Source organism: Denticeps clupeoides, chromosome 6, assembly GCF_900700375.1.
Source record: "Denticeps clupeoides chromosome 6, fDenClu1.1, whole genome shotgun sequence".
NCBI classification, from domain to species: Eukaryota; Metazoa; Chordata; class Actinopteri; order Clupeiformes; family Denticipitidae; genus Denticeps; species Denticeps clupeoides.
Genome location: NC_041712.1, coordinates 20,691,833 through 20,714,781, shown reverse-complemented (window position 1 = coordinate 20,714,781; position 22,949 = coordinate 20,691,833). Strand labels below are relative to the sequence as shown.

Below are 22,949 nucleotides of genomic sequence, written 5' to 3'. Positions count from 1 at the left end.
TAAAAAAAGAGAGAGAGAGAGAGAGAGAGAGAGAGAGAGAGAGAGAGAGAGAGAGAGAGAGAAGAGGGAGGGAGAGAGAGAGAGAGAGAGAGAGAGTCTGCGTGGAAAACTGGAAATCGTCCACCGACGCGGCCCAGTCAATGACAGTTCGACTGAAAAAAAACAAAAAACACAAAAAAAAAAAAAAAAAAAAGTACAAACTGCGAATTACTTTTATTTTTTTGGCAAGCGGCGTGAAAGGGAGAGAGACGAGTCGCTCCAAATAAAACTTAGTTCGTTTTTTTTTCTTCTTTTTTTTTGCGGGCGGAGGAGGGGGGAGAGCGTGTGTCCCGCGGCGGTTCGCGCCGTGATGCCGGAGCCGGGGGTCGGCTCGCCGGGGTCCCGCTCTGCGGTGCGTCTCGGGGGGGTCTCCGCCGACGAGGACGAGCGTGGAGGTTCAAAAAAAACTCGGTTTACACATTTTCAATTTTTATATCATAAAAATAAATAAACAAACAAACAAATAAAAAAAAGATAAGTTGCGTGACGCCTGCGTTGAGCGGACAGGGGTGACGTTTAGAGGGTTTTTTTTTTTTATTTGTTTTTTACTCTCTCTCTCCTTCGGTCCTTGAGCGCCTGTCGCTGTTGGGGCTGCGAGTTTGGCGTCGTGCCGCTCTTGCTAAATAATACATCGCCTGGACCCGCGCCACGCCGCAAAATAGCCTTTCAAGCGGCCCGGGCCCCAAACGGAGACTTTTAGTCGCGTTTTTTTTTTTTTTTTTAAGTTTTACCAGAGCGAACTGCTCGGGCGTCGGCGCGGAGGATGAGGCGCACGTGTTGCGGCGTTCGCGCCGCCCTCGGCCCGCGGGCATAAGTACAAGCGCAAACACACAACGTTCATGAACATGGTGCGACCGAAAGGCGCGCTCAATTACAAACCAAGAGAAGAGAGGAGGGGGGGGCGACAAAGGTAATTTTATCGCGCAGTTACGCATTATTACGCAAAAACGAATCTGACAGCGAGCGGTAACCGACGTATTAAAAGTAAAACCAACACCTCCCGGCATCCACCGCGCCTTCGTCATTGGCAATCGCTGCGATTAAATCAGACAATTACGCACGGTGAACTGTGAATTCAACGACCAGTTGTTTCTTTAATGGGCTGCAGTCTGTTTCCAGCACCAGTTTTTGAACGTGTAAAATTAGCATAATCTCATGCAGAAGGGAACAACATATAAATTGGAATTTTTTTTTATTGAGTCCCATGATCAAGGGGCAGTGGTTGCTCCTGGGAAGAGTCCCTGCAGGTATTTATTATTGTTATTACTATTTACTAGTTAAGCTATTAAACAACATGAATGCCCATGTAGACCCTAGAATCAAAATCCTAAATATATTCTAAATATTTAGACATTAATGACTGAAATACCACTTAACACCATTTCCAGATGGAGATGACACATAAGACGCAGGGTGTGGCGACGTTGAAACGGCAACGCGGGATGCGTGCACAATATCTGCTTCAGCTTCGCGGTTCACAGAAAGAAGATGTGAATTCTGCTCCCTCTGTAGGAGGCCTTTTCCTCCAAATCCGAATGAAAGCCAAAACTACAAAAGATCCATTTCCCAGGGACATTTCCGGAGGGTGTATTTTGAGCTGGGAGCGTTCCCAGAGATGCAGGCCCCTCAGCGACATCCTTGTTAGGACGACAGAGGTGGCTGATCTGACTTTCTGTCGCTTTCACACAGTCCCAGTAGATGTTTGCCGCCTAAATAACGGCCATTACACCATCGTGCACATTCTAATGAAACCTGCGTCCGGTCACATCATTAATCAACTGTGATATATGAATCCTATCTGGGAAAATGTGCACATGATATTACACCCCAAACTCTTCCGGCGGAGAATTAAATGATCTTGCCTTAGGAGATGCTGTTATTCACACCCATGGGCTCCAGCCTAGATTAGTTTCGGGGTGGTTTTGATGGGTTCCAGTTCTAGGTTACCTGGGGGCAGGATGAAAGGGAGCAAGAGAATGACCTTTGTCCGGGTCATATCATCTCAGGGAGAGAACCTTGGAAAAGTACGTCCAACCTAGCCATGTTTTTTTCTGCTTCTCAGGGCTGTCTGTAGATTTGCAAGGTCAACTGTACTTAAACCCACACATGGCGAGTGAAAGATTGTATTTTTCTGTAAAGAAAAAAAAAAAAGAAAATTTGGATGATGATGGAACGTAGACTTTATAGACGCATTCGTTTGGCGCGTGCACGTTTTTTTTTCTTTTTCTTTCCTGTTTTCAGATTTTCCTCCTTCTTCACCTCCTCCAGGTCAGCAGAACAATACCAGAACAGCTGCGAAAGGGAGGGCAGTCGCCCCGTGTTATGAAAAGGTGCCACTTGCTGTGCGGTTATGGCAGCCAGACTCATTTTACCGCAACTCGCCAGCGTCCGTTAACCTCGTCAGAAGTTTGGTTTTTCGAGAAAACTGCCGCTGTGTAAACATAGGTGTTTACATATTTGATTGCTAAGGGCAGACTAAACATACGGTTAGAAGCCAAACGTCCCGATTCCGGATTGAAATTTTATATCGTGGAAGCCACAACTTTTTACTGTAGTATATGTAATAGCCTAGTTGGTAACACATTTGCTTATGAACCAGAAGACCCAGGTTCAAATGCCACTTACTACCATTGTGTCCCTGAGCAAGACACTTAACCCTAAGTGTCTCCAGGGGAAGACTGTCCCTGTAACTACTGACTGTAAGTAGCTCTGGATAAGGGCGTCTTGTAAATGCTGTAAATGTAAATGTAAAACTGTTGGCAATGGGGAAAAAGTGAAAGCACGTGTGAAAACCACAAAATTAAACTGGTTACTTGTGTCATTTGGAGTTCATTGTCTGTTCCAGAACTTTGCTTTCAAAGCCCGAATGCGCCAGAATATACCAGAGATTACAAGAAAACCTGTCTCCCGACGGGGCCTGTCAGATCAATACGCGCTGGCTCCTCTCAGAGACGTGAGAGTCCACACGAAAAAGAGCAGCCAGGCAGTTCTTAATTTATCTTTTATTTTTTTTCCAGAGACTCTGCCACACGATACCATAAATATTCCATCCGATGCGCACGTTCAAACAGCACTTCATCCGCATCTCGTCCTCAGTCCTTGTTCGTGGCAGCAGGGAGTGAAGGATTTAGTGACCCCCCCCCCCACCATAGCAGGGTTGGTCGGCCTATTCCCGCGGTGGGGTCTCCACACCATAACTCATCCAGATCACTTTGGTATGGGCAGGGTTACTAGGAACTGACTTTGGATTCCGGCCCACGGGGGTCGGGTTTAAAGGCAGGTGTTTGAAAAGTGCTTTGGGGGTGGAAAGGGTTTGGGCGCAGTGCCCTGTGGACTGCTGCTGGCACCGTGAAACTTGTCCATAGCAACGACGTCTCAAATGTGGAACATTACGGCACTGAAAAAAGGTTTTAGGAACCAGTACAAACTTCCATTTGCTCACAGAGCCTGAGAGACCAAGACCCAGTTCTAGGAGCAGATCTCTTGATAGCAACAGTTTTTTCTGAAATAATTATTGCCACTTTAACACCCCCCCTCCTTTATTATTGTCTGTTTTACACTTTTAGATATTCCCTTCGTGAACAATTTCTGCCGTTTTCTACCAGTTGGTGCTGGAGGTCCATATATGTGCTATGGGGCCGTGGTGACCTACCAGGTTGCCGGTTCGAATCCCGGTCCGCCAAGGTGCCACTGAGATGCCTCTGAGCAAAGCACCGTCCCCACACACTGCTCCCCGGGCGCCTGTCATGGGTGCCCACTGCTCACTCAGGGTGAGGGCTTAAATGCAGAGGACACATTTTGTTGTGTCACCGAGTGTGTGTGTTTCACAAGGACAATCACTTCACTTGAAATTTCATATGCTTCTCAACTATGTTGTTAGGAATTTTGAGTTATTGTTTTATTTAGAAATCTTTTTAAAAATTTTATTTTGGATAGCACCACAGTAGTAAGGGGAAGGATGGGAAATAATCTTCATTAAAATATAATTGTCTTTAGACTCCTTAAGAAAGCTCACACGTTGCTTTCACACAGTCCTAGTAGATGTTTCCATCTAAATGATATATGATATATGAATTTTTGAATCCTATATGGTAAAATCTTCCCTTAGGAGATGCTGTTATTCACACCCATGGGCTCCAGCCTAGATTAGTTTCGGGGTGGTTTTGATGGGTTCCAGTTCTAGGTTACCTGGGGGCAGGATGAAAGGGAGCAAGAGAATGACCTTTGTCCGGGTCATATCATCTCAGGGAGAGAACCTTGGAAAAGTACGTCCAACCTAGCCATGTTTTTTTCTGCTTCTCAGGGCTGTCTGTAGATTTGCAAGGTCAACTGTACTTAAACCCACACATGGCGAGTGAAAGATTGTTATAAGTTTTTTTCTTTTATTTTTGGAAGAATGTACATTTTATAGACCTACTCATTTGGCGCATGCGTGTTTCCTGTTCTCAGATTGTTGGATGGCCTCCTCCAAGTTTTAGGAACCAGTACAAACTTCCATTTGCTTACAGAGCCTGAGAACAGTTTTTCTGAAAAGAATTTTTGCCACTTAAACTTTTTACCCCTCATTATTGTGTGTTGTACCCTTTTAGATGCTGCACAGAACAGAATTGCTCAAGATGGTGTGGCAGATCCATATACAGCTTGGTTGTCCTCATCTGGTTGTCTATGGTGTATTAGGAATTATAAGAGGTCGTAGTATTTAGAAATCTTTGGATTTTGAAATTTTGGATTTGGAAATTTTGGATTTCATCACAGTAGTCAGGAGAAGAATGTAAAATAATCTTCATTAAAATATAATTGTCTTTAGTTTCCTCAAGAAAACACGCGTATGGCAAGGCAAGGAGAGGTAATATCAAACACAGAGGAATACAAAGTAATTTGCAAATATGAAGAAATGTGTCAAAGGAAATAAAGGAAACCTTAAAAAAAAAAAAAAAAAGAGCGCCAAAATAGTAAAAAAAGTGATCAAATCAATGAAGTTTATTAAAATGCACAAAATATAGTTCATATAAAAAAATCAGTTTTTAGAAAGGATGAATATATGAATATATAAAAATGAACATATGAAATATAAATGTATGAATATATGAAAATGAATATGTTCGGATCAGCTGAATATATATATATTTGAACCCTCCTGGTCTAATAGACCTGTGATTTATAGACCAGTTGAAGTATTTTCTCTGTGCTGATTCTGTAAGTACCAGAGAAGCGATGGGCAGAGATGGGTTGGGGCTAGAGGTAGTTTTCCAGAATTAGTTGCATCCATCTGATTACATTAGTCTAGCATGGCTGAAATGAATGCATGCATCAAGGTCTTGTTTAGGAACACAGCCTCTGATTCTGACTATATTGGTTTTTAGATGATAGAAAGAGGATTTAGTTACAGCTTTGTTGTGGTTTCTCACTTGAGTTGCAGTCTTCATAGAGCCAGATTGGAGGCCTGCTGTAATTTTTAAGGCTACAGACAAGGAGACGTCATTCAACAGTAAACCCCCGTGACTGAAGAGGAACAATGTGGCGGCTCTTAGCCCAGCAGATAATGAAGTGGAGATGAGAGCTCGCCAAACCGTTCTACGTGTTTCTTGAACTGGCACATGACCGTGTCCTTGAAGGGAAGCTGTGGGAGGTACGGTAAGGGTATGGGGTGCTGCACTCATTTTGAAGGAACTTTAGTTCTCAGTAGCAGCTGTGGTTGAATAGTTCACAGTCAGTCACGTCCAGAGAGACAGGGGGACATGCTGATGCTGTCGTGGGTGTGACTTACGCCCTCATGTGATTGTCCTGTGTGCATGGGCAATAGAAAATTGAGGAAATGTTGTAAATGTTCTATGTTCCTAAAATATAAATCTTATAAGGTTTGTTTTTACAAAGTCAGGTCAGGATTACGTGGAACCTGAGGACCATCCCAGAAATCTTTAGATGCAAGACAAGATACTAACTCCTCACACACATTACGCACACACACCAAGGGCAATTTTTATTGACCATTTTAAATACAGTAAATATCAACTATCATAAAATGTAATGAAATAGACCCGTAAAACCCCAAATACTGTACATTTATTTGACGTTAAAGCATAACCCAGGACAAGTAGGGACAAGTTTGCATATCTGCACTTGTATTAAATGAAATTCCAATGATATATTTCAATATATATTACATGCACACACATGAGACTCACATTGTCTCATGCGTGCCCTCCATTAGGCATTGAGATGGGGGTACACCATCTATCGGGGACCTGTTGCCAGGTAACATGCATTCCTGCTGCCGCTGAGAGAGACTGACTGCTCCTGACAGCAGTCTCTCAATCGCACAGGTAATTTGACAAAAAAGGGAGAGCTATTTCTCATTTCCTTCCAATTCCCTGACAGTTATTAGTTTTCCTACAGGACCAGGGGATGCTCTTAAAATCTTGTATGGGGCTCGGTGGAGTCCATTGAAAACAGAATTTCTCATTAATGTATTTGCTTTATTTTGCCCATAAATTCTGCAGGGACCCTTAAACTCTTAGTCTGAATAAGTGCAGAGTAAACAGATCATTTTCATTAGAAGGTCAATATTGCATATACAGTTTTCGATGTTTTAATACAGCAGGGCACAGTCACAAAACAATGCATTTTAAATTAAATTTTTTTTTTTTTTTTTTTTGCCATATTGGAGTAGCAGTATCACTGTTAAAACCCAATATCTTAACAGCAACATGCAACGGGCAGAGTCTGCCAGGAGAAATCCCGCTGGTTTTCGATCTTAAATCAGCTCAGAAGCCTTCATTAGTGTGGGCTTTTGCGTGTGAGGAGCGTGCAGACACAAGGAAGAAATCTCTTTGTTTGTTTTGGACACATTCGGCCAGAGGTGCTGCACAATTTGCCCGTAAATATTTGCACGACCAAAGTCTGTTGCCACCAGAACGCCACAAACCATATGGGCAATCCGCATTTCCCTCTCTAACTCCGCCGCACAGGAAACACAGTTCGGCCCATGGTGCTTTGCAGCACTCCAAATATAAACACCCAGGAGAGATTTAATACCCAGGTGGCCCTTGGTTTGAAGGACGACAGAAAAAGTCTCCTTTTGGACCTAAATGGGTCACAATTCACGCGCATCACATTCTGCCATCGGCCCTTACCACGCAAACACCGGACACGACAACTTGCAACCAGAACGCAAGAACCCTCCCGGGAAAATGTTCATTCGGTTAAAGTCCCCCCTTTTTCGCTGAATGCTATTACTCTTCTGTCTCTGTTCCTCATCTGTAAAAATCATAACAATCGGCGGACGCGCCAGTGAAAGGCAGCGCCGTTTGGAGCACCACTGGATGGCCTGATTGATGGCGCATGTTCAGAGCCTTTGATGCCAGTCCATTAGGCTCAGCTGCTGCCGCCGGGGCTTCTAAACGCGTCCGCCTGTTGTGAAAGGCGCGCATTGTGTTCTGAAGCGCGGTGACATAGGAGAGATTCCGGTTTTGGCTGTCGCCGTCGGTACACCTGAAAGCGGAGCGCCGGCCCATCGGACTGCCGGTAGCGCGGGTAGCGGCGACTGTTTGGCATGCGGCTCGCGAGCGGCCTGCCATGAGGCACGAGAAGCAGGGCCTAGCGGCAATTTTTTTTTGGTTTTGGGTTTTTTTTTTCTTTTAACCATGAAGCATAAAATTGGGCATCAGCATCCATCCCAGAATGCAACACAGTTGGCCGAGGCCATGCAACATCCCTCTACGAGCGTCTAGCTGCTTTGTGCATCGCTTAAATTTCATTGTGCAGCTTGAAAAGGCGGAGCGAGTGCAAGATAGAGGGAAAGCAGAGATGAACCAGCAGGTTGAAGGGAAAGGAGTGAATGTGTGGGAGACGTGGAGGAGAACGGAAAAAAAAAAGGAGTAAAAATGCCAAGGCTGAAGCATTAGGCTGACCCCCCCCCTTTTTTTTTATAATTCAAGGTTACAAACAGAGCAGCGTAGTAAATGTTTTTTCCATCTATGACCGAGAGTTAAAAGAGCAATTCTTTACGGGTGATTTGCAGCCTATTATGCTGTCAGTGATACTGGGGATATGCAGCACTGAATTAGATCATTACACACACACACACACACACACACAGAACAGCAGCCCGGACCACAGCTTCATTTGGGTGACGTTAATAAATGCTGATGTGAGTGTCTGTGCCGCAGGAGACCCTTCTCTCGCCTCTCTTCACAGTGACACAAACCGCCGCGCTTCATTCAGAACCTGTTTTTTTTTTTTTTTTTTTTTCGGTCATTTTGCAACTATGTGCTGCTATTGCCAAGCCTGCTAACATCTGTCAGTGAAGTCCCTGTAAATGCTCTCTCCCTCCACCCCCTCTCCGCTCTCCCTCTCGCACTGATAGATTCATGGGTCTGCGCTGGTTAGGGGGAGTGCACTTCCTTAAAGGAATGCCCTCAGGCACTAAGGCCAACTCGCAGAGGCCTGGATGGAGATGAAATGGCTTTGGAATGACCTCTGGAGGTAAAATTTGCCATTTTTCACCAAGGCTGAGGAGACTTATTAAAAACCTAAGCCTGGAAAAACATGGACAGAGCACCTCAAAAGTGATTCATCTGATACGCTGCATTTTATATCATGGAAAAACAAATGCTATATTTACAGTAGCGACAAGCTGAGCTCTTTCTCATCGTCTAGACTAACAAGAGCCGCTGTTGGCTGCAGCTACTCTGTGTTAATTTACAGCATTGCGGTGATGAATACAATAAGTAAATCAAAGTTTAACCCAGTCATACATGTCCTGTAACTTGTGCTCAGAGTAGGTATTAACCCCCCCAAGACCCCCGTCCACCACATCCAATGCTAGTGATGTGGTCAGATTGTGTTGAAGTTTTGTAATCGGTCCATATGAACCCACACACAGACAGACACATACAATTACACAGACCTGATACACACCAGGTACACTTTTGACCTCTTGAGCAAACTCTGAAGCAAGCACGGACACTCTCACACATTTACAGGTTTCTATGGTGACACATTTGACCGTGCACTACAGCACGTGGCTTCGGCCTTTTTGCCGTGGCTGGAGGTGCAGATTTCCCCTGATGCTCCCCTGCTGCTTAAAGTGCCCCGTGTGCCAGTGAGTGATTAAAAGCACTTAGACGGAGTCGCAGCAAACGCCGGACGGCGCTAAATCTCGCATTTTTATGACCGCTGGCTCACAGCGGCTTGCAGGGGCCGCCCCTGTTTGCTGTCACTGAGAAAACAAGAAGTAGGAAATACACAGAGGGAGTTAATTCATCAAGGATGAGATGCCAGGGCCATTACCCAATGCGTTGTTTCTGAAGGGGTCACGAGTTGTCACAAGATAATTACCCAGTTATTACTCTTCCATGAGCCCAGAGGGATTTTAGTCTCTCTTTAAATGTTCCTTTTTAAATGCATCCTCTGTATTCTGCACTTTATATCACTTTAAATCACCTTGTATATGAAAACACGTGTAGAAGTTCAGCCACAGCTTGCTTGTTGGGAACCTTTTCCAGAAGTTTCTTTGGGAAAACTAATTTAAATAAAGCTAAACGAGAGACAGGAAGCAGTGATTAATGTCTGTTTTCCACCGCTTGGTTCCAGTTCAACTTGACTCCAGGTTTCTGCTCTTGTCAAAGGTTGTCGACAACATCTGGAATGTCAACGCATTGGTCAGAAAAAACAAATGATCAAGAAGTTTCAAGACAGCAATTTGTATTACACTACCACCTTCACAGATTATACGGCGACCACAGCGGTAAACCGAGGAGGTGAAGACAGCAGGAATCTGTGTTTGGCACTTCACATGATGAATTTCATGCAGTGTTGCATTCATTGGCGAAGAGGTAAATGAAGCACTTGTACCTAAAAACGAGAGTGAATTGGAGTCAATATGGAGTCTGGGCCATAAAGTGAGGCTGACATGAAAATTTTAGACACCAACATGACGCCAGAATCTATTCACCAGCAACAACAAAAACTGACAAATGCAGGAAACTTTCATGCAAAGCAGATTCTGTGCTTGTGGTGGCTTTCTGCCCTGCTAGGACACTTTATGTCATTGAAAATATAAGAGTTAAATGAACAACAAGACCATTTTTTCCCTCTTTTTTGTGCATATTCTTACTTTGTGCCCCAAAAAGTTTAAATGCACATTTTGGGCAAATGCATTTAAATTCGGCTTTATGATTAGAGGTACTGGACAACATTTTCATGGTCAGGGCAGGTAGTAGGATGAGGGAGAAGGCTATAAATAGTTATAAGCCTTCCTAATGCACTTTATTGTTGTCCCTTAATCAGTTACAATGACTGTCATGTTGGATTGGATTATGATTAATCTACGTCCAAAGGGAGAGAACACTGCTAACTGCACGTGTGTGTGTGTGTGTTTAGGGGATATCTGTGCATGTGTGTTTTGTCCTGCAGGTGTTAAATGTTTCAGTCTGCCTTATCTGTGGTATTTCTGAACTGGCCAGGCTGCCTTTGGCACCCGCTCATGGCCTTCGGAGCAACTGTTCCCTATGGGACTCCATTGCCACAAAACAGTGGGTGAAATACTGGCTGGGTGCACCTCCGAGAACTTTCTCTCTCTGAGAAGAACCCCGGCCCACCAAGACCAGGGTTATATTTTAATGCCACAACAGGCGCAAGCATTTTCGTGCCAGGAACGTGTTTGCCAACATAAAGTTACATAAATCTGAGCAGTTTTAGTAAATGAATAAGAAAGGAATGTTAATGAATCTCCCTGAAATGTAGTGAAAGCACGGCCTAGGAATCAGCCTTAACAACTGAGAATGTGTAGTCATGGCTGTTTGAGTCATGTCTCTACAGCACCCTTCAGATGGGGGTGTTAATTATAATTGGAGACTATAACAGGATCATGATGATTATATTGTGTTATGTGCCCATGTGAATCATGAAACTGACTTCAGTCATTTTATAATTTACTGAGATTTAGAAGCAAGTTTAAAGGAATGTTGCCTCCTCGAAAAGGAAAATGATTCACTCGGCCAAAATGAAAACATCGGATTTGAGAATAAAAGGAAACAAATGGAGAGGTAGAAATGAATTCCCACATACACAGGACAGGGTTTACATGAGGGAATCAGAGTTGTAATTCTATCCCATGAAGCAGCTGAGACTTTGTGTACTGCAAGCAGCACGTCGCTAAAGGCTCAGTTCACTACCGTTCCATAAAATGCACATGATGACATTTGCAGTGACTCTTCAGAATGTCAGAGATCTCTGTTCCTTTCAATGTTGTCTGATTAAAATGTCGACACTAAAAGACACGCCCAAAGGAGCTCAGACATCACAGTTTCTCACAGAAGTTTCACACAAAGATGAGTCTACGGCAGGAGATTATGGCATGAAGGCTTAGTGATCTGCCCAGACTACACACGCTGCCAGCCATGCCAAGAAGACGCAGTAGGCAGGTCATCAGGTCATCTGATATCGACTGGACTGGAGAATAAGTCTGCTCTCTGTGACTTAATTCCAAAGCTTTCAGTTATTCGTGATGCATACCAGCATTGCACAGCAAAACAAACTGCTGCAAAAACATTGCATTTGCATAATTTCCTATGCTGCATTTGTTAAAAACACCATTCTTTAGAAATTGTGTCCTGATGGCAAATGAATTAAATTAAATAATGCAGCCACTATTACAGTAGAAAGTGGACTTATTTTTGTAAGAATAAAACCTGTAAACCTGTGAGCTTCAGTTGGAAAAGGCGTCATATTTCATACATTAGTCATTTAAACACAAATGCACTTACGCTTTTAAATGCAGTAACAGTCCAGCGCCTAACTGGTAAGATTTGTTGCACATGGACACCCCACTGGATCTGATTTTCAACTTTTGCCGTGCACTGCAGATTCTTCAAAGGAAGCAAGAATGACAATAAAATTGTAATCGTGTATGCTAAACCACACTGCTGACCACGGATGACTCAGATGGACACACATGTGCCAGTCTGTGCTGAAGGCCACTAAACCGAAAACAGGCTGAAGATGTTGAGCGCTCCAGAGGCAGTAAGCCCTCGGCCCATGTAGCTGGTCCGCTGGTCACATTGGCTTTGGCATTGCAAATTAGGCCCGTTACTCAAATCCAGCCTCAGATGTCCTTTTGAAGGACCAGGGTCTGATAGGGCTCTTCTAATGATTTGATTTTTCTAATCAATTTGATTTTTCACTGCCCAAAAGACACAAAAACACGCTTAAATCAGTTTTAGCGAAGTGATTGTAATAGTGAAGCACAGCAAGCACAGAGCACACAATGAAATGTGTCCTCTGCATTTAACCATTGGGCAGTGGGCAGCCAGTGCATGGGGACGGTACCTTGCTCAGTCTGCTGGTCCTTTTGTAAAATTGAAATATCACCTACATGCATCTAATTTCAACCTCACTATTTGCACAGGACCTGCACAAAACCAGTTGCTATAGGATTGCATGACATTACGGTTGCAAAAATTAATGCAACTGATTCAACCAACTCGCCTAAAACCAAAAATGGTTGGCATTGTTTTATTCTCACCGGAACAAGTTGGAACAAGTTAACGACTTGTAGGAGAACTCGCATGTTCCCACAATTTCATTTCAAAATGTACCTAGAAATATATATATATTTTTTTATCTTTTATAGTTTTTTTTTTTACTAGAAAAGTTACCTTGAAATCAGACATATTAGAGTGCGACAATCCTGGAAGGAAGGCACGAGATTTAAATTGTCACTTATAAAAATTTTTTTTTTCGTTAAGTATCGCACAAAAAAAAGTTTTTGAGCTCGTCAGATTGTTCTTCTTCTAAACCTCCCGAATTAAAACGACACGTTAGGTCGCGTCGCGTCGCGCCCTTGTCGCACGCCGGGGGCTCGGCGGGGTCGCCTGAGACATGCCGGGACATGCCCGCGCCGTGAGACTCGTCGCCGGCGCGGCACGACGCACCGCGCTCCCGCCACCCGAGACGCAACTCAAGCAAAAAAAAAACTTTTGTTTTTCTCTGGCTCTTTAAAAAAAAAAAAAATTAATAATATCAATAACAATAATAATGAAATTAGACAAAGCGACGTCCAGCGGATGAAGGTACGGCTTCCACTGTTCTCCGTTCGGGTGCCTCGACGCTGCGGAATGTAGGGAGGGTGCGGGCCGAGGCTCGTTTATTATGGACCTTATTGCGGTTTATTAATCATGCGGCGGCGGATACGGTCCGGGGGCGCGCGCGCGCGCGACCGCGGTGACCCGCGCCCGGGGAACATCGGCGTGTGGCTTCTGCAGAGCATTTCCACTGAAATATTACCATCTTCCTGCTCCCACTGCATAATCCGTACATTTGTTAATGGCATCTGATGTATTCTCTGTCCATTGCTTATTTGTGTGTGTGTGTGTGTGTGTGTGTGTATATTGTCCACTTTCTGCAATGACAATGTAAATTTCCTCGTGGGACTAATAAAGGGTCATCTTATCTTATCTTATATCTTAATGATATGATATACATAGATATTTCAACCCATGGATTTGGATAAATCAGGAGCCCTTTTATGAAGTGTGACAGAGAAGCTGTGGCTTATTGTTCTGTTATTCGCATTGATTTGCTCCTCTTTGTTCTTCTCAGATGCGAAGCACATGTGGTGTGGTTAGAAGAACACCAGCGGAAGAGGGCGCATGGCTTTTTGATTCATACATTCTTCTCTCTTGTGCATTGTAAAAGGGACAGCAAATACATGCTTCACCAAGTGAGCCATTAAATCACTTGCCTGCAATAAACAGTGAAAGTCTGCCGGTGTTGGGTGGACAGCATGGAGTGTTCAGAGAGTCAGTTTTACTTCGATGGGACTTGTCACGCCTGTCCTCGTTGTCCACCAGGACAGGAACTCTCACAGGTACCTGTTTGTTCTCCCACCATGCCTTTTCTGCACTATATGCAGTGTAAAGCACATTAATGGCATTTAGCAGACGGCCTTATCCAGAGCGACTTACAACCAGTAATTAAAGGGACACTCCCCTGGAAGACACTCAGACGTAAATGTCTTGATTGGGGACACAATGGTAATAAGTGGGGCTTGAACCTGTGATTTTGTGGCCGTCTGGTACGCAAGGATTTTTGCCCGCCCCAGAACGTGCAAGCATATTGCTGACAATGCAGAGGCTCCAGCAGGTGAGATGATCTCCAGAATGAGCTCCATTAGTGGCGGCTGCCGCTGGCCACGCACATTCAGGCCTCTCAGCTTCCAGGAAGATGTGAGCGAGGAGTAGATGAGTGGATGTAAATATGGGCCGCAGGAAAGACGTGAACCCCATAAGGGAGGACAGATAGACAATAGACAATGGAAGGTTAAGTGGAGTTCTGATAAGTAGCCAAGTGATGAGCTCTGAACGAATGTACAGAGGAGGAAGTGACTGTGGCAGAGCTCGTGACCTGAAATAACTTCCAACAGGACTGCGGGTATGGAAGCGGCTCCGCGGCGTCATGCGTCCCCTGCAGCGCCCGCTGGTTTAAGGAGGACTGGGGGTCACACGGCTGCCGGCTGTGCCGGGTGTGCCGTCGCGTGAACCGGAGGGAAGTGTCCGCCTGCACGCCCAGCCGAGACGCGCTGTGTGGAGAGTGTTTGCCGGGGTAGGTGCCAGTACTTTTTAATCTCTCCTTTTTATTGTCAGACAGGTTTCAATGCAAGGAACTGGAATTAGACTGAGAGGGAGCTCTGGACACGCAGGCCAAGGTGAACTGGGGGGGTCCCACGTTGGCCCTGGTGCCACAATTCTTCTAACGTTGAGCATCGCAAACATTGCCGTGACCCTGCATGTAACCTCAAGACTGGATTTTCTTGCATGTGGTCCCTGTGGTTTTTCATTCAGGTTGGGTGAAATGCAGATCTACATTGTTCCTGCACGAAAGTGTTGCCGTGATCCTGCGTGTAAACTCACGACTGGATTTTCTTGCATGTGGTCCCTGTGGTTTTTCGGTCAGGTTGGGTGAAATGCAGATCTACATTGTTCCTGCACGAAAGTGTTGCCGTGATCCTGCGTGTAAACTCACGACTGGATTTTCTTGCATGTGGTCCCTGTGGTTTTTCGGTCAGGTTGGGTGAAATGCAGATCTACATTGTTCCTGCCTTAGAATTGTCACCTTGTTCGGCAGGTTCAGGCTGTAGAACACAGCCGGACCTCAAATCGAAATCCATCCTTTGTTTTTTAGTTTACTCACATGTAGAACATGTAGCAACTAGGGCTGCAACTAACGATTATTTTAATAATCGATTAATCTGTCGATAAAAAACAAAAAACAAGAAAAGCATTCATTAATATTTTATAATAAATAATTTATTAAAAAAATAAAGAACAATACAAATCAGAAAATTTAATTTAATTAGGAACTTGTTCTCTACACTACACTGCAGATGCACACACTCACAAACTCTCACACTGACACACACACATACAGCAAAAAATGCTTTTCTAACTTAGTAGTTTTGTCCTGTTTTCAGTCCAAATATCTAAAAAAATCTTAAATTAAGATACATTTACTAAACACTTGAAATAGCATAAGAAATTGTCATGTTTTCTGAAAAATCATCTCAAAATTAAGTGATTGTTTGCTTAAAACAAGCAAAATTATCTGCCAATGGGGTATGAAAACTAATCTTAATGAGATATAATCTCAAACAGAAGTTTTAAGCATCAGTTAATTTTCTCATGCCATTTTTCTTGTTTAGTAATCTTGATTTAAGATTTTTTAGATATTTGTACTGGACAAAATTACTTTTTTTGCAGAGTACATTACAACAGATTGAAAAATTAATGGTCCAAAAAAGGCTAGTGAATAAAAACATGTCTTTAGTCTTTTAATGCAAAGTAACTATAGCACCCTGCTTTACTACTGTTATTAACGCGCTAACGCTAACTTGTCATGCTTGTCAAGCTGGATTACGGGTAAACATTTACATTTACAGCATTTATAAGACGCCCTTATCCAGAGCGACTTACAATCAGTAGTTACAGGGACAGCCCCCCCCTGGAGCAACTTAGGGTTAAGTGTCTTGCTCAGGGACACAATGGTAGTAAGTGGGATTTGATCTGGTTCATAGGCGAGTGTGTTACCCACTAGGCTACACCACCCTCCATCGTCCATGCGGAGACACAGAGAACAGTCCGAACGTTGTTTCATCCCCCATCCACACCTGTAGGTGGCGCTGTAAGTCCCCGTCTAGTTCTCCTCCACGGTGAGATAAACTCCAACACCAGGGACATTACGTTCCTCACTTCAAAACGGAACTAAAGTAGGATTCTGTAGAGACTTACCCTGCTGCTGAACTCCCTTCCTCCTCATCAAACACGCGTTTCAGGTGCTGGATCATTGCCGTGGTCCCGTGCCGTGCCATGTCGCTTTTGCATATTTTCGCGCAGATTTCTCTACTTCCGCCATGTATCTGTCCTCTGCCTCCGCTCGTTTTTTTTTTTTAATTTTGCTCTGCGCTGTCTATGAGGCGCCAAACTCTGCTAGCATCTGTGCGCAAGAGAGACCGAGTGTGTTCACTCCGCTCCGCGCTCAAATAAAGTTTTTTTTTTAATAATCAAACGTCTCCGCGTCGCGCGACACAACGAATCGATTAGGAAATTTGTTGCCAACTGTTTTAGTAATAGATTTTTATTGATTTAATCGATTCGTTGTTGCAGCCCTAGTAGCAACTTTTCTAAGGCCGTGCAATAAAGATGTCCACTATTAATGTGAATTGAAATGTTTTTGCATTAAAAAGCATTTAAACCTTAGCCGGACCTTTATCCAGTTCAGTGTAGTTCATTAAGGCTTTAGTGACATGTATTTAAGTCATAATAAAGTGGAGCTGTCTGTGGTGCTAGTTCTGAGACAAATGATTTTCTGCACATTAGCAAATTACCACCTTCATTAGCACAACCAGCCAAGAAGTGGTTGCTGATGTTGGCACCGGCAGGAAGGCAGGGCGCAGTAACCTTTAGTAACCTTTAAAATCCGTCCGATTTTTCGCACAGAGACAAATGGAACATTACTGTGTTAAGGCCTAAAAAAAAAATAAAACTCAAACATTTTTAATGGACTTCGGAGTGCAGTGGGAAAAAAAAAATGTTTTTCACGTCTGCCAATTTAAATATAAAAATGTACATTTTTTTCTGCTTTGCGGATACCAGCGGGTGCACAACGCGCTAAGTTGTTCACTTAGCCGGTGTACAGTACGCTATGTGGGAGATGTCATGCAGAATTATTGGACTATTTCCCATGATGTGCTGTTTGCCAACAGATTTTACAGCAAGAGGCGACTGGACGGGGGCGAAGACGTGGAGTGCATGACATGTGGACCCAGCACATTCAGTGAATTACAGTGCAGCCGTAAGTGTCTCGTTCCCCCAATGACATGCGAACACTTGAGTCCCATAAAAGCATGTACAGACACACCCTTTGAAGGCATGTTGTGGTGTCATCTCACTAATTGGCTTGCCGCGTTATGTGTGTGGCTCAGCACCATGTTCCACCATCTTGCCTGTTGCAGGTGGTAAAACGATTGCTGTGGAACAGGTCTGGGAGCCAGAAGCCACCACCTCTGTCTGTGTTACAGTGGTGATCCTGCTGTTTGTGTCTATGTTCATATACCTTAGACGTTCGTCGGTCAGAAAGCTGTTTAAAGGTACGCACCCACATCCACACTCACGGGATCACATTAGGCACTTTAATTTCACACCACCAGGTGGAATTGTGAAGTGATGTAAGCTGGGGGGGGTACCCAAAAAAAAAAAACAGGGTGCATCACTGTGAGATGGAATGCCAAATGGGGCTGCTGATCCTGTGTTAGTGCTGATCAGTGCAGGTGAGCTCAGCAGATCCGGTTGAAGAGCTGGGCTGTCCTGTGTGTGGGAAATTAAGGGTTTTAAATTCCAGCATGCCAGTCCATGTACAACCTTGTTACTGGTGCTAAATCAGGACTACAATCATTGCTTGTCCCTTTATGTTTGGTGTGGTAGTGGGCGTGGTCCTGAGGTGGTGATAGCAGCCTTGCCATATTAGGAGGGTAGTGAACACAGGGAAATGGAAGAGAAAGGCAGGAGATGGATGCTGTGCTACACTTGCACGTCAGTAATCCCTATGGGCTCCTCCCTTTAAGATTTTTTTGAATCAAAACATTTTCTTCTGGAAGTGCCAGGAATATTGCACAAAAACGAAAAGAGCAGGGTGAGTGGCTGTAAATTCAGAAGACGTGCTTGTCGAAATATTACCGATTGCTCCCCATTCTCTACATTTTAAATTGCACCAGGAAAATATGGCCCACACACACTCTCGTCTCTAGAATACGCCACACTACATTAACTGCCGTGTTAATGGTTTTTTAGCATAAATAAGCCTGTCTGGCCCCAAGCGCATTAAATCATGACACAAAATACTCACGTAATAAAGCGAGCAGCTTAAGTAAAAATCGAAGAAAAATCCCCAGTGGTGAAATTTACTGCTTCCCATATGGAATAAAGTGCTTAGATATTCTGTAAGAGGACAGAGTGCTTTGCGGTTAATTGGGAAAGTAAGACTGATAACCTCACCAATTCTAAAATGTTTTTTTTGCAGTTATATAACCAACCCATATCTGGTTTATTCATGTTTTCCTGCATTGCTGCATTTGCACATTGCCTATTTAGCGTCCATCCACTCAGCTCCATTTTCATTTTCATTTTATGCTGGACAGTTGCCACAAGCCATTAACAATGGCCTTTGCACTCTTTATTTCTTGGATTTTGGCCTAATATTTCTCAGCAATTATTCCTGGACACTACCCTGTTACACCATAATATGTTGGTGCATATGTTTTTGTGTCTGCAGTCATAGTGTGTATGCTTGTGTGAAGGGCATACATAATCACTGCTGCAAACTCTGTGTTCCAGGGTGCCTTACGCCACAGAGCAACAGTCACTATGACACAGAGGACCCATCTGTATCCACGGAAACACAGTTCACTGTAACCCAGGGGGTGAAGGAGAAGGTCTCAGGTACGGCAGTGGGAGTTGATAACTCAAACATCCAACCATCTTTGTTTTTCTTGATGTGCTCAGACTTGTGATTCTTAGAAATGTGGTCTTCAAATTAAATTGTCTTCATGTGTCGAGATTAGCATCTGTGGTGAGGTCATGTGACCTACAAGTAATACATTTTCACTCAATCTGTAATTAATCTCTTTATATGGATAATCAAAATGTAAATAAATCTAGTCACAAAAACTCATTTGATTTACCACTATAAATCACTTTTCTCCCTGTTGTTCCAGTCATTATAAGTAGGTGAGAACTTCAGTTCTGTGCTCGCACATGTGCAGTGAGGACAAAACCTGAGTGACAAATTGAGTGACAAATTCCAAACGGGGAGGGGTGACTCGGTGATCGTACATCATGTACACTGTACGATGCACGACCCAAAACCAAGCTGCGATTTGGCCGACTTGAGGAATTATCGCATGCGAAACACTTTCACCAACCACCGAAATAAATTTAAAAGCAGTGAATAGACCTTAAGCTCATGGTTGCTGACCGCATGAGCTTGACCCGACCCGACCTGACCCGGGCCAAGAATTACAGCTCTATTACACCTAGTAACATTATTTCATTAATTTGTTAATTACTTGGAGAATTATGGTATTTATAGTACAGTAATGACATAATTTTTAACCTCTTCCAGGTGAGAAACCAGGTGATCTACGTTGTGGCCTCCCAGTCTTCACAGCAGCAGCTTCAGACTCTCAGGTCGGTGTATCAGGACCCCCGCGTTGCTCTGTCTGCAGCGACTGTTCATCTGGGTTTGTATCCCAGCATTCCACTGGACTGCCCACAACTGACAGTGAGACCAGTGCCACCGTGCCTTGCAGCGAGGGGCTCCACTGTGCTTCAGATGGGTCGGGTCCCCTGTGGCACCACGCTCCAGTAGAGTGCACCGAGCTGGACTTCCACGATTGCTCGGACCTCTACTCCTCTCCCCAGCCCGAGAGCAGCTCAGAGCTCCAAGTCTGCGCCAGGACGGGAGAGATGGAATGGGAGAGAGGCAGAGGGGTGGAGAGCAGCTGCAGCTGGGGCCGTGTCCCTGGCTGTCACCATCACTTCGCTGTGGTAATGAGCCCTTTGTTAATGACGTGGACAGAATAACTTTACGACAGATAGACAGACACTCACACCTCACAGTACCTGTATTCGCTCAGAGGTCAGCTTTACCCCAGAAGTGCGATAATAATCTTGTGGAATGTGTGGTCTGAAAATGATTGTGGTCTTCAGAGGACTTAAAATGCGTTCTACTCGCCGTAGAATAAAAAAAGAACTGCATAAAAGTGAAAAACATTGGTTGAGTCACAGATTGCTAACTTTGATAACTTCCGACATACACTTTTACAACCCGTATAAAAAAGGCCATTTTAAATTCACACACCCACACACACACTCTTCACGTTTTCGATGTAAGTGTAATGGCTCTTGATGGCCGTGGAACGGCTGGGGGAGATTGAAGTCTGATTGGCGGTTGGACGTAAGTTGTCTTTACCCATCATCTGCCTGTCAGAGCTGGAATGATCGCTCGAAAAAGCCAGACCGCCAGCTCCACTCCTCTCTTTACACTCAGCCTGAAAACCAGGACTTGGTTTGGCACAGAACTGCTTTTAGTCGTAACACGTTCATTTCTTTCTTTCTTTCTTTTTTTTTTACTGCTTGCAGATGGATGATGCCACTGGTCTTCTGAAGAGCAGTTGTAAATTAATGCAAGGTAAACACACACTTTTTTTCTAATTATAAATACATAACTACATTTATGTAACATCATTTATGGCTAAGCCTAACTCTGGTGTTCATGTAAAAAAGCTCCACTCTCATAATTCTTTATGAAAAAGAAAGCGATGGTACAGTGACACATCTTTAACCTTCTCACATGGCTGAAGCCCCTGACATATTGTAATACGTTTCTACATTTTTCTGCGTTGCCTGATACAGGTTCTGCATAAAAAGTGACACAACTCTGCATTCTGCACAGATTTGTTAACCCCATTCAAAAGCTTTATTAAGTAGCAATAATTGAGCTATGCATGAAATTACAACAGGAAACCTCGCCCGTGGCCCGACCACATAACAGACTCATTTTAATGGGCTTCATGTCATTTGCTGATGAATTAATTAAATTTAAGGGAAAATGCTTGACATACGATTCCTGCAAGTGTGGTAAATTGTGGGTACTGCTCTGCAGGGAGATCGATTTCCATCCACCGTGGCAGTGGCTGTAAGGAAGGAAGTTGAAGAATGAGAACTCGAGTACAGTTGTCATGGCGTCAGAGAGTGATTTTAAAAAATAATTAAATGACCAGGGACAAATTATAAGACACCTAAATCAGAAGACAAAAGGGGGGCAGATCCTTGGGCAGCACATGGAGTCGATCTACGCTTGGGCCCACCTAACCCCAAACGCCAGATTATCTTGGTTGTTGAAAAGTATGTCAGTCACATACTTGAGAAAAAAGTATATATTTTTGGAAATATGCTTTTTCTTTTGAAAGTTTCAGACGTTCCTGCTTTTGTGCAGACATTTCACTCTGGAATCAATTCAATTCAAACATTTTTGTGAATTATGACATTAATTGATATTAATATTTTAATTTCATTAGATAATAATCGTTTGTGCATATTTTGGAAACAACATGCTTGATTACCACTGAGACTAGTGGGAAACTTCTAAGCTTCTAAACCTCTAAGAAGAGACATTCTTCACCCTTTTTCCTTGTATTTCCAACTCATGTTTGCTTTTGCTTCTGCAAATAATTAAATGGTTTTTCTTCTTGGCCCTGAGGACCTGTCAGTTGAACAATAGTTCTGTTTGATTGCTTGTTTGGCCGTGTTAATTTGATGGGTTGTGTTTGTGGAATGTTCGCTGAAAGACACACACACACACACACACACACACACACAACTCACACGTTTCCAGTACTCTTGATTCCTTGTCGTCGGAGAGATTTTGTCCATGAGAAGCTGTCTCTGCTACATGCTTTCTTTTGCTCTCTTCCAGGAGTCCTTCTTGCTGATCTGCCCCCGTCACTGGAGGCTGGACCCCGTGCTTCCCGGGATTCACAACTACAAGCAGGTGGCGCGGTGCCTGGGCGTGCCCGGCGAGGTGACGTCGGGACTGCAGGGATTTGAGCATGTCTTCAGCTACCTGTCGACGTGCACGCTCTGCACCGTGCCAGAGCTGCTCCAGGCGCTCCACCAGTTAAACTGAGCCGACACCCTGCTGTTGATGGGTGAATACACCACACAGAAGATCAAAGGCCATGGCCGCAACACGCCATGGGCATAGAAGCTAAATGAACCTGTTCCCTGGAACCCAGATCGCCAGGTTAGCAACTTTTGCCATGGTCATGGTGGTCAGCGCCCATATATCTACAGGCTCAGGTTAGGCAGTGAATTACTGCTGTGTGCTGATTGGTCAGTTGGCGGAAAATCACACGTGACCCTTTCAGGTCTAGAGTGGCTTCTGTCATCACCCTAGGCGATGACACTGCTGCCGAGTGCTAACAAGGTCACTGATGGTTCCATCACTCTGACACTGTTTTAGTGGCATATACTAATAAGCTAACGAACCTGTTCTCACTGGGAGGTGGCAAATGAGCCATTAAAAGGCTGGCACATTTCAGGGCAAGGTCACAGCTGGGGAGAAGTGCTATCTCTCTTTTAGACCAAAAGCCACACTTTTATAATAAGGCCAGTTGATGAATGATGTAATATCATTTTGTGTTCTTTTTTTTAAAACTTGAGAAATATGTGATAATTCATTATGTTGAAGAATGTAAATAGGGATGTTTTTTTCCTCCAAAAAGAAAACTATTTGGAAAACTTCCTGTTCTGTCAGATAGGAGATGTTAATCTCGGAATAAAATTTGGAAATGGTTA

General features: G+C 43.9%; 1 protein-coding gene across 3 annotated transcripts; it reads left to right on the top strand.

Moving 5' to 3' along the window:
* The first annotated feature begins 9,765 nt into the window (after positions 1-9,765).
* On the top strand, positions 9,766-22,949 carry eda2r (ectodysplasin A2 receptor). 3 transcript variants are annotated; one of them, XM_028984070.1, is made up of 10 exons: positions 12,936-13,112; positions 13,642-13,762; positions 13,898-13,909; positions 14,465-14,643; positions 17,300-17,388; positions 17,549-17,683; positions 18,927-19,031; positions 19,714-20,138; positions 20,733-20,781; positions 22,069-22,949. In XM_028984070.1, exons 2-10 carry the CDS (start codon positions 13,751-13,753, stop codon positions 22,197-22,199), a joined length of 1,137 nt encoding a protein of 378 aa, XP_028839903.1. In that variant the 5' UTR covers positions 12,936-13,112; positions 13,642-13,750; the 3' UTR covers positions 22,200-22,949. The 3 variants fall into 3 exon arrangements, with proteins under 3 accessions (XP_028839902.1, XP_028839903.1, XP_028839901.1); XM_028984069.1 differs by lacking the exon at positions 12,936-13,112 and adding an exon at positions 9,766-9,875 and having other exon boundaries at positions 13,642-13,909; XM_028984068.1 differs by having other exon boundaries at positions 13,642-13,909.